The sequence below is a fragment of the Pholcus phalangioides genome, unplaced genomic scaffold, assembly GCF_987345545.1.
Source record: "Pholcus phalangioides strain wild (caught in Gottingen) unplaced genomic scaffold, Ppha-v1.0 ptg000022l_1, whole genome shotgun sequence".
Classification (NCBI taxonomy): domain Eukaryota; kingdom Metazoa; phylum Arthropoda; class Arachnida; order Araneae; family Pholcidae; genus Pholcus; species Pholcus phalangioides.
In genome coordinates, this window is record NW_028301615.1 from 34,290,089 (window position 1) to 34,306,434 (window position 16,346).

General features: G+C 40.8%; 1 protein-coding gene across 1 annotated transcript in view; it reads right to left on the reverse strand.

The window, feature by feature from the left end:
* The window catches only part of LOC149070233 (chordin-like protein 1), a 78,012-nt gene that overhangs the window by 11,980 nt on the left and 49,686 nt on the right, over positions 1–16,346 (reverse strand). The window contains exons 7-9 of the mRNA XM_089249881.1: positions 14,649–14,795; positions 12,301–12,401; positions 12,110–12,209 (exon numbers count right to left, since the gene is read on the reverse strand). Of these exons, the coding sequence (XP_089106007.1) occupies positions 12,110–12,209; positions 12,301–12,401; positions 14,649–14,795 (348 nt within the window). The remainder of the gene's footprint in view (positions 1–12,109; positions 12,210–12,300; positions 12,402–14,648; positions 14,796–16,346) is intronic.

A 16,346-nucleotide genomic window follows, 5' to 3' on the forward strand; every position in this document is an offset into this window, starting at 1 on the left:
TACTTAGCTGGAAGTAACAGCTTACATATGAAAATCATAGTACCAGATCCCATATAGTGCAGTCCCCCCTCCCTCCATTATAGACATGAAGACCCGGGTCATGTCCACATGGACTCAAGGGTTAAGATGCCCCTAGTTCTATGGACGGATCTGATGAATTCTGAAAGTAGTAATATTTTTCAACCATGTTTCACTTTTAAAGCTTTTCTCTTCACAGCTCTCTATGACTCCCTTCACCACCTGTCGTGGATCACCTTTCTTCTGATTTTCTCCCGTGGCCCACCCTAGAATATCCCAGGACCGCAAGGGGGCCATATGGCCCAAGGTTGAGAAACACTGGCCTAGAGCACGTGAATGACCAGATGAGTGACAGAAAGAGTGGGGGATGAGATCAGTGAGTGACCAAACGAGTGACCTAGAGAGTGTATGAGCATGGGAGGGACCAAAACAGTGACTCACAGAGTGTGTGAGCATGAGAGAAAGAGAAAAAAAAGAGTGACTTATATATAGCGCGTGCATTCATGTGAATGACCAAAAAAGTCACCTAGACAGTGAGGAATGAGGGTCAGTGAGTGACCAAACGAGTGAACTAGAGAGTGTATGGGTATGAGAGTGACAAAAATATTGACTTAAAGAGTGCGTCAACTTGGAAGTGACAAAAAGAATGACCTAGAGCAGTGTTTCCCAAAGTGGGCAATATCGCCCCCTGGTGGGCGATGTAATGGTCCAGGAGGGGGGGCGATAGAAGCTATGAATTTAACACAGGATCCTATGGGTTCACTTGAGTTGGGGGGGGGGCGATGAGAGAGGGAAAAATTCTTATAAAGGGGGCGATGAAACAAAAAGTTTGAGAAACTATGAGCTAGAGCATGTGCAAGCATGTGAATGATCAAAAGAGTGGCTTTGAGAGTGCATGAGCATTGGAGCGATAGAAATGGTGACTCGAGAGTGTATTAGCATTGGGGTGACCGAAATAATGACCTAAAGAGTTTGTGAGCAAGGGAGCGACAAAAAAAGGGGGTCCAGTTGTGCAGGCATGAGAATGACACAAAAAGTGCCCAGGACAGCGAGGGATTAGGTCAGTGAGTGGCCAAAATAGTTACCCAAAGCGTGTTCAAGCATTTGAGCGCCCATAACAGTGTGCAAGCATTTGACGGTTTGCCGACAACCACGATCGTTTCGGCAGCCACCATCAAGGGCCGATTTACCGACCGCGGGGCTCTTCATCTGTGCATGATGGGGGGGGGGGGGGGGGAAGAGGCAACTGCCCCGGGCGGAAATTTTATGGTGGAAACAAAGAACACCGTTATAAAATTATCGAATTTTAAAGTTGTGGAGGCGGCAAAAATCCTAGTTACGCCCCTGCCAAGATGTTTCTGGGTATTATGAATATATGACCGTTCATTTACTTTCAAGGATAACTCATAGAAAAGTTGTTGAGCGACCTCTCCTCTTTGTTTTCTTGAGAAAAATACTCTGCACTGTCAGCAGTTATTTTCGCATCAGACCGCAAAGTGGAAATTGATGTGATTTCATCTGAACGAAAAAAATAAGGTGGAAGATTATTATTTCTATGGATGACGAAGGCTCAAATAACCTCATTTCATTTTACTGAAGAAATCTTGTTCCCTTTTTAGATCATCGGTTCTCAACCGGTGCTCCGCGGAGCCCTTGGGGCTCCTTGTGCGCTTTTCAGGGGCTCCGCACCCGCTCGAGGAAAATAAAATAAAAAACAATCAATTGGAAAAAAATATTTATAATTACTTTAGAATAATAAAAATAAATCAGTAATTTTGCTGAATGTGTAAGAAATAGGTCTACGGGGCTCCGCCATAGAAATTATTTGCCCAAAAGGGCTCCGCGAGTCAAAAAATGTTGAGAACTGCTGTTTTAGATTGTTGTCATCAGGGCAGAACAAATCGATTGCCCGAAAAAAATACATGCAAAAAACGGGCACGTTTCGACTACATGTTCGATATGCGGGCGTGTAAAAAAATTAACGCAAAGCGTGTTTTTTTTTCTCATCGACGATGTATGCCAACGTATTTTGATCTACTTTTACGGTCATACTATTTGGAAGCCCGGTGTGTTTATGGGCCCTCATGCTGCAACTGGGCTCACAGGCCACTACTACTACTACTAGTAATCCACACATGCACCTCGTCCACATTCCTCTGTGGAATTTCTAACGAATTGGTATATGGTGGAATGTGCGTGTACGTGTTGCGAAGTCTTTTTAGTGTGTAACGCTTATTATGTGCAGTGCTGCCATCTGCCGTCAATTTTTTTAACTGTGAGTGAAGTGCAATTGTACCGTTGTAGAGGCGCCGTCACAGGCTGGAGTTTTCGGTGGGTCCCCATTCCAGGATATTTACAAGCCTTTCTTTCGGTTAATTTTACCTCTTCAGTAAATTTGACTCCCTCGGTAAAAACATAATAAATGTTCATGGAAAAAAAAATAGATGGTGGCAAGAGAAAATTTTCGTGGAAGGGGTGGGGTTACGCTTTCCCTTAGCGATAGTTTTTGTACGGAAGAGAAATGCACAAAATGTATTGATTAAATGCTGGGATGCCTGCTGAAAGACCTTCACCATTGGGATGGGTGGCCTAGCCTGGTGAAGCGGGTGAGCGAGCTCCACGTATTCAGGGCTGTAGGCTGGTGTCTCCGCGTGGGCTCCGACGTATGAGGGATGCTGTGGAGCTGGTGCAATGGGTGCGTAGAGGATGGGAGCACCTGTGCCCAGGGTGGCTGCCTTCACCTCGGGTCCTGGAGCCCTACGTCCGTTGGGGGATTCTGACGAATGCTGCTGCGGCCCGTGGGGGGGGGGCCGTGGTGGTTGTTGGTAATTATTTCTCCGCTATAGCCCCCCCCCCCGGGGGTAAAAGGCAGTAAATCACCAAGCGAAACGCCTGGGCCGTGGTTGGTCATCAGTCAGGTGTTATTGTTACCAATATTACTCCTTTCGAACGCAATGCACAAAAATTTCAGTCTTAAAATACTTTTTTTTAACAAAGCATACAATTGACTCTTTTGCAAAAAAAATACTTACGAAACATCATTACACCATATTTTTCCTATGAGGTCAGTAACATTAGCTGCCATTTACCGATCTGACGTAATCAATTTCCGACTACCTCTACAATGTAATAATATTATACAGAATCGATTACGTTCTTAGTAAAAATGCACGAAATGGTTGTTAATACACACACACCATACGCAGCCATCTCATATTAATATCTTTTTTTTTGTCCTCAATATTATACCCCCCACTTCACCCTTCCTATAGTAATAACTGTCATTTGTGCTGTTTTTTGCCGTGTTTTACTTCGTCTTGTCACGAGAATCGGTTGGTACGGGAAACATTCCATAAAATGACCGTCGATGGACCTCGCGCAGATTCTCAGGGATTCGCCAAAAGAAATTTCAACTGGAGGCGCAACCGATACTTACGGGCAATAAATCTCCCTACGATTGGGGGAAGGGAGGGGGAGCAAAAATTAAATTACGTCGATATCAATTTTTATGGGATTGTTCTTAATTATGATCCATTATCCGAAATCACAAGAACTGAGGATATATGAGCTTATTTTCGAAAAAGGGAGAGGAAGCATCTGCGCTTTTCTTTTCCGAAATGCATTTTTTAACGATTTATGTGTATCTTTGGGATAAGCTCTGTCAGATTATGCAACCGGGATTATTTGGACGGGAATATTTTTGGTAGAAATTACAATGTATATAAAGTTAGTCGTTCCTATCGAAAGCGAACAATCTGAAGATGGTGTCGCTGTCCGCCATTACAACGAAGGTTTCGACAGCTGGCTGATGCGAAGATAAATCCGGGGAGGGAAAAATCGACTGACCTTGCCGCGAATCGAACCCGCGTTCTTTCACTTGCCGGGTGAATGCCCGATGAGCGCGGTAGCCCAGGTCGATAAGATACTCGCCTAAAGTACCAGAGTTTAGAGGTGTCGCGAGTTCGATACCCGGTTCGTCCTTGACAGAAACGGCGAAATGACCACAGAAAAAATTGCTACCGCAGGAAGTCCCCCATCGAGGGGTTAGCGAACCAACTTCTCGAAGAGTATAAAAAACATGCCTGCCGTTCGGAATTGGCAATAAATTGTACGTCCCGGTCTAATTAGCCCTCGTGCGCAGAAAATGACCGTGGTGCGACAAAAATTATCAATGAACGCCCTATACCACTAGATCTTCGGATAAGTCGCCGTCTAATGGCAGTGTCAGAAATTGTGAGCTTTTGGCCTGAGGTCTGGCTGCCTATGTACGGCCCGGTTCAGTTCACACGAGCTCTAAGGAAAGAGGATTCGTTGGCTTTGTAGTCTAGTGTTCTAATACACGCACACTCATAAAGGCGGTTCTGAAGTTGCTTACAGCTACAACGCGCAAAATGGTACGTGTAAAAGGGCGCCTTAAAACACTCACCCGGCAAGTGAGAGGATGTGGGTACGATTCCCCGCGAAGGCCAGTTGAACTATTTCCTGGACTTACCTTCGCGTCAACCAGATGTCAAAACCTTCGTTAAAGGGAACATATCCTCCATTTTTCTTATACTTCGGCATTTTTCATCTCTGGATAACGTGCACCCCCCATGGTACCGAAAATTTTTTCCGCTAAAGAGGAGCTTCCGGATATTGAGGCACATTTAGTCCCGTCGATATTAAGTCTCAACGCATTGTTATCGTTGTCATGATGCATCTTGATGCACAACTAACTTTATACTTGAGAAACTATAACCGATAGTTTAGTTTTTATTTGATAGGTGGCAGCAGATGTCGCATATTTTTATGATGGGTATTTTTTCCGATATTAATGTGTAGAAGAAAAAAATGCGGCATAAATATTTTTTTTTTTTTACAATTTTTAGTATCAACCGCAGAATTTTTATTCCTTTCGGACACTTTATATACTGTGTAAATAGGGATTTAAAAGATGTGATATTTTTGGAAAAATATATTTTAGCGCTTTTATGCAAACTAAGTAGTAAGTATTATCTCTTCTTCTGTTTGAATAACTTATTAGAATACACTATTTCACTCTGCAAGTGAGGTTCTCGGTTTTCTAGAACAGCCTCATTTGCCATACATGAGAACCCATGATCTCATCGGCTTGCTAAAAATATTAGAAACAACTACTGCTAATACTACTGAACCACACGTGCACCTTTTCCGTATTCCTCTGAGGAATTTCTAACGAACTGGTACATGTTGGAATCTGCGTATCTGTGTTGCGAACCTACGGTGAAATTTGTTTCTGTATAATTCTTGTTATGTCTAGTGCTGCCACCTGTCATCAATTTATCTAACTTTGAGTGAAATGTAATGATCAAATAATTGTGCCGTTGCAGGCCTGTTGCTCTCTGTTTGCGAGATATTTCAACGGGGAGATCGACTCGCATTTGCGCCTCGAAGTTGGGTGGGAACCACCGACAAAACCAATTTCTGCCGATCCACCATTGTGGCAACGGTGGGATGAAAATAAATACTGCAGATCAAAATAACGTTAACTACGCATTAGCATCATCACTGCCGAAAATAAAACACTTCTGTGAAATTTCATACATGTTCGTAAAAAACACTTGCATCATCATAAAAAAAAGGTGTTCAAACTTTTTTTGTCAAAAAATTTTATATGTTTGCGTCGGGAAAAATGTCGGTCATAATTTTTACATGCCCCGGGCATGTCGGGAAATAGATTCGTCCAGCCCATGCCCATTACCCCGAGTAGCGTGTTTAGTAAGATGCTGGTCTACCACCGTGAAGGTTGCTGTCGCGGTTCCAGGTTCAAACCCGAGGGACGATATAAACAAGATATTTTCTCTAACGAACTTCAGACGACCACCAAATAGACAGCGCCTTCATTTCCAACCCATCTTATTAATGGCAGTAAATTGCAATATAGCCAGAGTTAGTGTTTGGTGAAATAGCCCTGGCACATATACACTGCTCAAAACAATTAGGGGAGCACATGGTTTTAACAAAATTACGCAAAGATGTATACCGATAAGTAACATAAAATGAATCATCCATAATTTAAAGCCTAGCAGGAAACGGAAGAAGAAAACTTCATATGCAAATCAAAGTTCATGACGTCAGAAACCAGAAAAAGGAGATAAGGGCAGAAATCGGGATGTTGCAGAAACGTCTGTTTTACTGCCGTAACTGTGAAATTCGATTGCGCAGTATTGTTTTTTGAGACAAGGTGACTTGAGGATGTCTCAACAACGTGATTTACCGGAATCCATGGCATGGCGTGTTATAGGCAGACTGGAATCCGGGCAAACACAACGTAGTGTCGCGGACGCTGTTGGAGTCGCCAGAAGTGTTGTTGAAAGGCTGTGGAATCGATTCCAAGAAACAGGAAATGTTAGACGTCGACCAGGGCAAGGTCGGCCACGCGCCACTATAGCAACTGATGACCAGTATGTACGGTTAACAGCTCGTCGAAACAGAACAGAGAATGCTACGCAGCTGCAAAGACGGTTGCTCTTGGCAACAGGACGAAGGGTGTCCAGCCAAACAGTACGTAATCGGCTTCATGAGGGAGGGCTCTATGCACGTAGGCCAATGGTCTGCATTCCGTTGACCCCACGCCACCGTGCGGCCCGAAGAAGATGGGCTGCTGAACATCGAGATTGGGAGCAACATGATTGGAGCCAAGTGCTGTTTACAGACGAGTCCCGATTCAGTCTGGAGTGTGACACCCGACGTGTTCTGGTATGGAGGGACAGGGGTACTCGAAATAACCCCGCAGTCGTTCGTGGAAGGCCAAAATACAGACGAGTTGGTTAGATGGTATGGGGTGGAATCAGCGTAGGCGGACGTACGGACCTGCATATCATTCGGAATGGCACTTTGACGGACCGAAGGTATGCAGACGAGATACTGCGACCTCATGTCATCCCTTACGCTGGAGCCATTGGAGATTCCTTTGTTTTCCAGGATGATGCCCGACCGCGTAGAGCTCGTCTGGTGGAGAGCATGCTTGAAGCTGAAACAATACAGCGTATGGAATGGCCAGCGTGCTCTCCTGACCTGGACGACGCATTGCTGCGCGACCAAGGCCGCCTGTTACTCTCCGAGACTTGCAGCTTGCACTTCTTGAGGAGTGGAACAGTATTCCCCAAAGTCTGATCGATAACCTCATCGCATCCATGGCAAACAGGTGTGCAGCAGTCTTAGCTGTTCGAGGAGACCACACGCCCTATTAAAACTCATGCATCATGTCTAAACAGTACTTTTTTTTATCGTTTACATGTAACCAAATTGTTGCCCTAAATCATTTTTTCATGTTTTTTCCATATTTTCAAAGAATTAAAGCTTAATTCCAAATTTCTTTACGTCTTTTTTCTGTATTGCGCATTGATACGCGTGTACTATCCATTGTATGCCAATGCGTGGCTGTCTCGCACGGTTTTCTTCGCTTTTTTGCTTGCTCCCCTAATTGTTTTGAGCAGTGTAGAAAATTCTTTCAGACTTTGCATGGATAAAAGAGAAATCGGTCTAATTTAATATTTTTAGCTGTATGCGAAGCGTGGTAAACGCTTTGAGAGGGAGTAATGATGGGAATATATAATTTTCATAGTAACAGGTTATTCCAGACTGACCGTTTAGACGTAATTTTTGTGTTCTGAATTCTCACTGTATTTATATACATATATATTATAAAAATTTTAGGTAATATATTTGAACGTATATTTTTCTCTGCTTCAAAGATTGCGTCTTGCCTCAGTAGACATGCATAATCTCCAGTGACTTGGCAATTGCACGAAAGACCGAAATTGAGAGAAGGAAAATGGAATAATGTGTTAAAAATATAACAAAAACGAAAAGGAGGGGGGAACTTGGTGTTGTGTCCACGCATAGAAATTAAATTGTAGCATCGTTAAGTCTGGTGAACGACCCAAATTGGTGATGGTCCAGACAACCGATACTAGTATTAGTAGTAGTAGTAGTAGTAGTGCTTTCGCACAACACCCCAATGTGAGAAAAAGAAATAAAAATTCTAAATTATGAGAGAAAAAGTAAAAAAAAAAAAAAATGGAACAAGACTTCGCAAAAAAAATTTTTCCCGGACTAATGGATTTAAGTCGAACTGAACAATTAGCGAGGGCGTGTTAGTGTATTATAACGTTTTTTTTTAGGGGCGAGAGTTGAATATCTACGTTCGAGAGTTGGTGTCCATATTCAATGGTTCTTACTCTGACATATATGTGTGTATTGAAAAAAAACGAAGGAGAAAATGTCGATCTTTTCGCGTGGACCGATTCATTAATGTCCACGGACCACGCGTGTTTACAGAAGAAAATTCCATGGGGCCCCCCCGAAGCGGATTTGTCTAATCGTTTTCCTTCGAGATGCGTTTTCCGTAAGGGAACGGAACCCGGGAATCATTTGCTCACGCAATTACCACCCCACGTTCCGTTTTCAAAACTTTTTCTTTTTGTTTTTCATATATATGTGTGTGTGTGTGTGTGTGTGTGACGGTGGTATATATATTTTTGGTCATGAAAACCCGAAAAAGTTTCGAAGACACGAGTGAGAAAATGCTTTTTATTGTGGCGTCCATTATTATTGATATTACTCGTAATGGAAGTATCATGAGACCTATACCACGTTTCTCTCGCGCTGTCTCTCGACCGTTTAGTTCAAGAAATGAGAACCCATCCATAACGACTGTATGTTCAAGAACTAAGAGATAATTCTTCTTTTTTTTTCTATCTGAAATACAGTCGAAGCTCGATATAAGGACACCCGTTCCTCCCGCCGAAAACGGTCGTTATATTGGGAGGATTTTTGTATCGAAAGTAAAACATATATGATAGTCGTTCCATGAAAACATTTGGGACTAATCCTACCGGTCGTGGTAATTGAATGGTCGCTATCACATGAAGTCGTTAGAACGAGCGCTCACTATACAACGTAAAATATCCAGATTGCTCGAACTGTTGTCCAATAAATTATCGTTGTATACCCACAACTCGGAGGGAAACTGATTTTTTGCTCTTGAGGCTAATTGAATCAATGCCTTTAGCAACTACTACGTACAGTGAAAACTCCCTTAGGGCGGTATTCGCCGACATGGTTTGAACTATAGTCACAATTTTTGGATAAGAGATCGACACGGACTAGTTAAATTCAGATTCCTGACCAATCTATGTTGATCTTTTATCCAAAAATTGTGACTACAGTTTAAGCCATGACGGTGAATACGGCCCTTAACGGACACTCCTCCGTTATTGGACACTTTTCTGATTCCCCGGTCCCGTGAAATAGGGCTTTAATGCATTTCACTCCTCGTTAGAGGACACTCTCGATGGCGGACAGTATGAAATCAGCCAAACTCAATTTTTTTTCCCCAAACTCTAATTTGTGAATAGTTGAATAAATGGAGAATTTATCATGTTCAATGGTGGTTATGTATAATCCAAAGATCGTATTGGTAAATATGATAATCCGTCAATTAATTGCAAATTGTTAACTAAACATAACTATGGTCCACGATTCCGATTCCGAATGATAATGTTGGGTTTCGTTTGAACATGCTGATACGTGTAGAAAAAGCCAACATTACAAGATTTCTAATGATGTTATGAAAATGTATTTTATCTCTTCTCTCCACACTTTTAATTTAATTTAGTTTTTATTGCAAAATATGGGTAGTGCACGTATCATATACGGGTAAAAATAATTATGGTTTAATGAAGAGACGAAGAAAGGTTGTAAATTTTTCTGTATTTATCGGACTTTCCAACTTTATTTGGGAATTATGCATAATCACCGGGAAAAGTGATAAATGTAGTGAAATTTAATCAAACCTTCTTTATATCGAGATGACATGATAATGCTTAGCCAGCGGTTCATCACTTTTACACAACGTAACATATAGGAATCTGTTGCGAACGAAGCCATGCGTCGTATAAAAGCGAAAGTCGTATAAACGAGGTCCTACTGTATATCGTAGCAGACACTCCCCGTTAGCGGACAAAATTTTTTGTCCCATGGGTCCGTTATCGGGAGGTTCTACTGTTTTATCGTTCCCTCTTCTCAAACAATTTCCAACTTTTACTGACAACAAAAGGGTCCCAAGATGGCGTCTTCAAAAGTTCCGAAAAAATTGTCACTCTAATTCTACTAATTTAAATATTCCCAAAAATATAAAAAAATCCGGTGGAATTATTAAGGATCACTCAAACAAAAAATTTAATATTATAATACAGGGTGTTTCAAAAAGAATTATCCGATTTAAAAAAAATCATAACCATTAAGATCTTTATCCGTTTTGATCGAATAATATATAGGTAGTAAGAGGGAAATCTCGAGTTTTTCACGCTGTTGCCGACAGGTAGAGCTAACGCTCTTTCTTCCTTCGCCCCCCCCCCCCACTTCTGTATTTGCCGTGGATGCAAACATGCCCGCAAAAGTTTGCGACGAATTTGACTACCTTATAGACAGACATATGCCGTGCATCCCGAGGTGGACATATTGAGCACCTTTAATTTGGTTTGTAAAAAAAACTTTATGATTGGTCATGTAACATATAGTTAATCTTAAATGTCTGTGTTCAATACTTTCCGTAATATATGCATTTGAAATCGGGTGATTCATTTTGAAACACCCCGTATTTTGAACGCCAATAGTCAGAACGAATTTAAAAAAACCCGCGCAGAACTCTCTAGAGTCCTAGAGTGACGTCATTCAAGCACAACACATGGTCAGATACAGAGAGAGAGAGAAAAAGAGAAATAACTGGTTTTTCTCGGAGAGAGAATCTGGAAGGAAAAAGAAAAATGAGAGCTAGAGTTTTTTTTATATAAGATATCGCCTAAAGAAAAGCGAGAAATAATAAGCAGCCAACACTGTTGTTATTTCTATTATTTTTCCGATTTTTAACCCCTTCACGTACAAGGTTTTAGCAACAAATTCGGATGACCTCTATTTGCCTGATCGGTGGTAAATCTGGTAACCTTGTCGTTACCTTGCCGCACATTAGAAAAATAAAGGAGTAAATAGAAAAGAAATGAAAAGAAGAAACAGAAGAAAATGCAGAAAAAAATAAATGTAAAAAGGGGGTAAACACAGAATAACAGATAAGTAGATAAGAGAGTGTACAGCATATTTCTCTTTACACTCTCACCCCTACCTGTTCTCTTTCACTCTCACATGTTTCTAGTAGAAAGGTGAATTTTATCAGGAGGAAAACACAATCACTAACAAGAGCATAGAAATAACTGAGAGGAAGAAAAACAATACTTCTGTTCATAGGGTTCCGATAAAACTTTTCGCGATGACATCTAACTGACATTGATGATTTCTAACGAATCGGTGCACATCGGAATTGCGTGTACGTGTGGCCACTGACGTATTATGTTGCGCTGATTTTGTGTCCTGCTGGTGCTGTAATCTGTTTTCCGTATTTTGGAGGGAAAATGGTTAATGCTTGAATTTTCATGTTATGTAATTATCATGTTGAAGGTCTGTCTGCGGAGAGATTCTTTTTTTTTTTGCAAATGGAAGAGCGGTTCGCATTCACGCCTCGAAACTGGGAAAACCGCACAAAACGACCACCACTACGCCGTCAACGGGGTTCGATACTGGACTCTTGTAATGAGAGTCCAGCTCGATTCCTACGTGACCGCACAGCGGCTGTAATGCTTAAAATCGGGAGAAAGCGTACTTATATACACGCACGCCATTTAACCCTTTAAGCGGTCTTTAGAATTTTCTTCCGATCCTCATTATAACTGCCTCATTGGAAATAAAAGCGAACTTTCACTGCGGAAAGTAAAATCCCTACCACTAGCATTTTATAGACCCACAATAAAAAGCATTGACCTTGACGCCAAGTTGGCGTCAATCGCCAATATATCACCCCGAGATATTTTGGAGTGACCGAAATGAAGCAGATGAAGTTTGGCGAGATATATCGGGATTACCGCTGTAAAGATTAAGAGGGGAGGTTTAGTTTAACAGAAATAAACAATTGACTTTAAAATAAAATCAATTGACCTTTCGTTGAAATTTATTAAATTTATACGGATCTAAACTCAATTAAATATGAGGAACGCGAGAGATTTCCAAAGCCACTTACCTTCGTCCAAACAAATAGGACAACATTGTCCCGGGACTTGTATTTGCTTCGAGCATCGCGACGTTGAACAGTTCAAACGTTTGCATTCGATTCGTCCATCCTATAGAATGAATTTTAAAATTAAAAAAAAGCATGTATACCGGATTCGATGCTCACCACTTAACTACCGATACTGATCTCCAGAACCTCACCTGGCACTTGCAGAACACGCAGTCCATGGGTCCAAATGGTCCGATCACCGGGTGCCAAGATGAACCCTGCCTGTAAGTCACTCCCCCTGCTGTTAGACAGTCTAAACAGAAGAATAAATACAATGTAATAGATGTAAATTGCATTTTTAATTGGGTTGCTGTATTTTTGAAATATGACATCCATATTTTTTTATGGGTATTTTTTTCTCAGTCACCTCGTTGGGCATTTTGCCTGTTGTGGCGTTGTATTTGCATTTGTATTTTATTTTTATTAGAATCTTTATATTGATGGAATCATAAAATACACGATCAAACTCGGTTATAGCGACACCTCGACTATAAGGCGAATAATCGGTTGTTCGGCCTGATTCCCCTCGTAGAATAATGTTGATGAATCTTATTTCATGACGCAATGAAAATTGGATTTTACGACACATTTCTTAAATAATTTTTTACGGTGTTTTTCCCACAAAAACTTCTTAGAATCAGAACTTATCACATTGACGCAATGTTCGTGTGTTGCTCTATTGAAGTTGCTTTTTTAATGTTGAGAAAAAACAGCTTCATGTTCGACATTGCTCATGACATAAGTCGTATTTCCCCTTGATTTCGACTTTCACGACCGTTTTCTTTCTATAAAAATATCTCGTTTTTTTCGACGAACTTTCAGTTCGAGACCAAAACAATTTGCAAATTGCTGTATATGTATGAATATGATTGGGTATATCACGTACAGGGTGTCCAATAAATTCGTAAATACAGGGTGATTATAATTCAAGTTCCCGTACTCTGAGTAGTTTTTTTCTCAAAAACTGCTAATCTGAATACAGCCAAATTTTTAGGCTATCTTAATGAGACCATGGGCGAGAGATTTATGAAATAAAAAAAGTTCAATTTTCGACCACCAGGTGAGGCTTTTTTATTGAATTTTCCTTTTTCCTTATGGGCTATATAGCGTATATACCAAGTTTGAACGGAATACATCGACCAGAACGGTCGCTACATAGATCTGAGTAGTTTTAGTATACTGACACAACTCAGAGAGATTAATGTAGCACTCGTCAGTATATTGACACAATTCTGGCCTATGTAGCGCCCGTTCGAGAGGACGTATTCCATTGAAATTTTTGTTAATATATACGCTGTATGATTCATGAGAAGATAAAAAAGTTAAATAAAAAGGCTCCATTTCTTCCCCTAGTGGTCGAAAATTGAACTTTTTTTTATTTCATAAATCTCTCTCCCGTGCTTTCATTACTGTACACTAAAAATTTGGCTTTATTCGGATACGCAGTCTTTAGGAAAAACTACTCAGAGTAAAAGGGAACTGTTCAATTATAATCACCGTGTAGTTTAAAAAGTCATAAAAATTGAAGGAATTGATATACATGAATGCGTCTCGTGGAAAAAGTTATTCTTACGAACGTTTCGGATATAGAATAGATTTAAGAAAGGTTCAGGTCCTGATTTTCTTTCGTTCAGCGCGCTCTATCGACGAAGATTTGAAATAAAATTTTCTCTGTCCCTTTTCGCGCGAACCGCATCAAACATATCAATTCTTTCAATTTTTAGGAATTTTTAAACAAACGAATTCATAGGACACCCTGTATATTTGCCATGTTTATTTCTTTTTTTTCTTCATAAAATGTATTTTGAATCACTGCAGACTTGTAGCACTGTATTTCTGGTCAAGAGTTTGCAAGTCCCTCCGCCTAGGAGGCTTAACGGCACCAATGGTAGATCATAAAGAGGAACTGGTCATGGTCCCCAGCAAGAGAAAATAAACAGAAACCAAACCCGATGGGTGGAAATCGCATTTACCATTGTATAATGGCGTCCTGAAGCCATTCCATTACTACCAGCGCCCTATTTATGAGTAATATTTGACTGTTTAGATCAGTGATTCCCAAAGCGGGCGTTAACGCCCCCTTGGGGAAGATGAAAAGTTACAGGGGGGCGGTAGAAGCTACGGGTATAACATAGGATCCTATGTGAGGTTCCTATGGGACAAAAAAAGGTTGGGAAACTATTGTTCAGAAGGTAACAGGCAACCTTTTTGGCGAGAAATCGGCGATTTCCTTTTTTTTTTTTCCTTCTGACGAAGGAGAAGACGATAAGAAGGAGATACAATTACTCTAACAACAATGAGACAGCAACTTCATGTACAGTATTTAATTACATCTGTAGTTATATTTTCGTTCAAAAAAACATCTCGATAACGCCAAACTCTCCAATAACGGCAAAATTTCACGGAATCTTCGATGTTGTTATAATCGAGTTCGATTGTAATAATAATAAAAAATAATAATAATACTTGTAATAACAATAATAATTTGATTCTGCCTGACCTCCGTTTCGGTTGTTCTTTCCTCCTGCTATGATGGTGACCGCAGAAGAGTCCATCTGAGCTTGTTGGTAATGTTTAGTTCGTACTGGTTCATATCCATCATCGTCTTCATCATCAAGATGATGCTCATCATTATCGTCATCACCAGCTGAAATCAAAAAATCGAAAAATTAGAATATAAACAGAATCCTCTATCTTTTCATTTTGAATGATTTCAAGTAGTTCATATGAACTAATATACAAGAAAAGATTACTTCAAATGAATAGACCCCGACGTTACATGACATCAACGTCTTGCAGCCAGGGTTCCGCGAAAGACAGTAAAGAAAAGCAGTGGCGTAGATCTAGATTTTCTAGATCCTTGCAGACATTGGTGGTTGAATTAAAACTTCTCCCCCCCTCCCCCCTGACGTTCGTGGGCCACTAAGGCATTTTGAGTAATTTCGAATTGTGAGATGGAAATCTCGATTCTCTCTCACGATGGCTTTATGTTATAGGGGTCATTCATTACGTCAGCATCGAGGGGGGAGGGGGTTTCGGATTTGCTGACTTTTGATGACAAAGGAGGAGGGGGGGGTTGAAGGTTGCTTACGTTATCAACCATCCTTTTTGAAGATATGAAATATTCTAAGCTGCTGACGAAATTTTGCTGACAAGGGGGGGGTGGGGGGTCAAAAATGGCTAAAAATCTGCTTACGTATTACTTGAATGGCCCCATACAGGGTGAATCCGACCCCTTCTGACAAACGAAAGGAGGTGAGAAACGAGCCCAAGTGGAACATGAAACACCCTACCAACCCTGTCCTATGCGAACCCTACAAGCACTGAAAGAGTGGTTGAGTTCGAAATCGAATTTTCGCACACCAAAGTTTTTAATTGTCCATTCCGCAAACACCCTTGTGACTACACATTCCAACATGTACCAATGCGTTAGAAGTTCCGCAGAGGAACATGGACGAAGTTCAACAGTGGTTCTCAACCGGACGCCATATGACCCCCGGGAAGGGGTGGGGGCTAGGATATTTCAGGAAAGGCCACGGATAAAAATCTTGCAGAAGAGCCACTGCTGCTGATAAGGGGGCTCACGAAGAAATTTGTGAAAAGAGTGACCAAAAATGATTCATTTTAAACAAAATGGGATGGATGGTTGTCACACTTTTTACATCTCAGTTAATGTCGGGCATGTGTAATTCAAACCAATAGAAATGTTTTACGCATCTACATCAATCTGAACATTCGGCATGTACTCGAGCTATTTTGCGAATACAAAAAAAAATCACTCTTTCTATGAAAGATAATTTTTTTTCAATTCCTTGTTTGAGTGTGACAATCTGCCCCATATATGGGGCAAGTCATCACAGACTCTGGTACGTTGCACAAAACATTACTTAGGTATTTAGGTATTCACTCATTATAAAACATTGAAAATGGTAGAACTAAATAAGCTTTATAAAATTTATCATGAATTCTCTTGTTTAACTTCTATTTTATTGTCCATCAAAACGGGGGGGGGGGGGAAGCTAAAACAACTGATTACTTAGGTTTATATACAGTCGAATCCCGTTTTAACGAATACCGTTATAGTGAAAACCTCGTTTTAACGAATACCGTTATAGTGGAAACCTCGTTTGAACGAACACTTTTCTAATCCCCGAAATAAGTTTCCATAGGAACAATACTAGGTAAACTGGAATTCCTT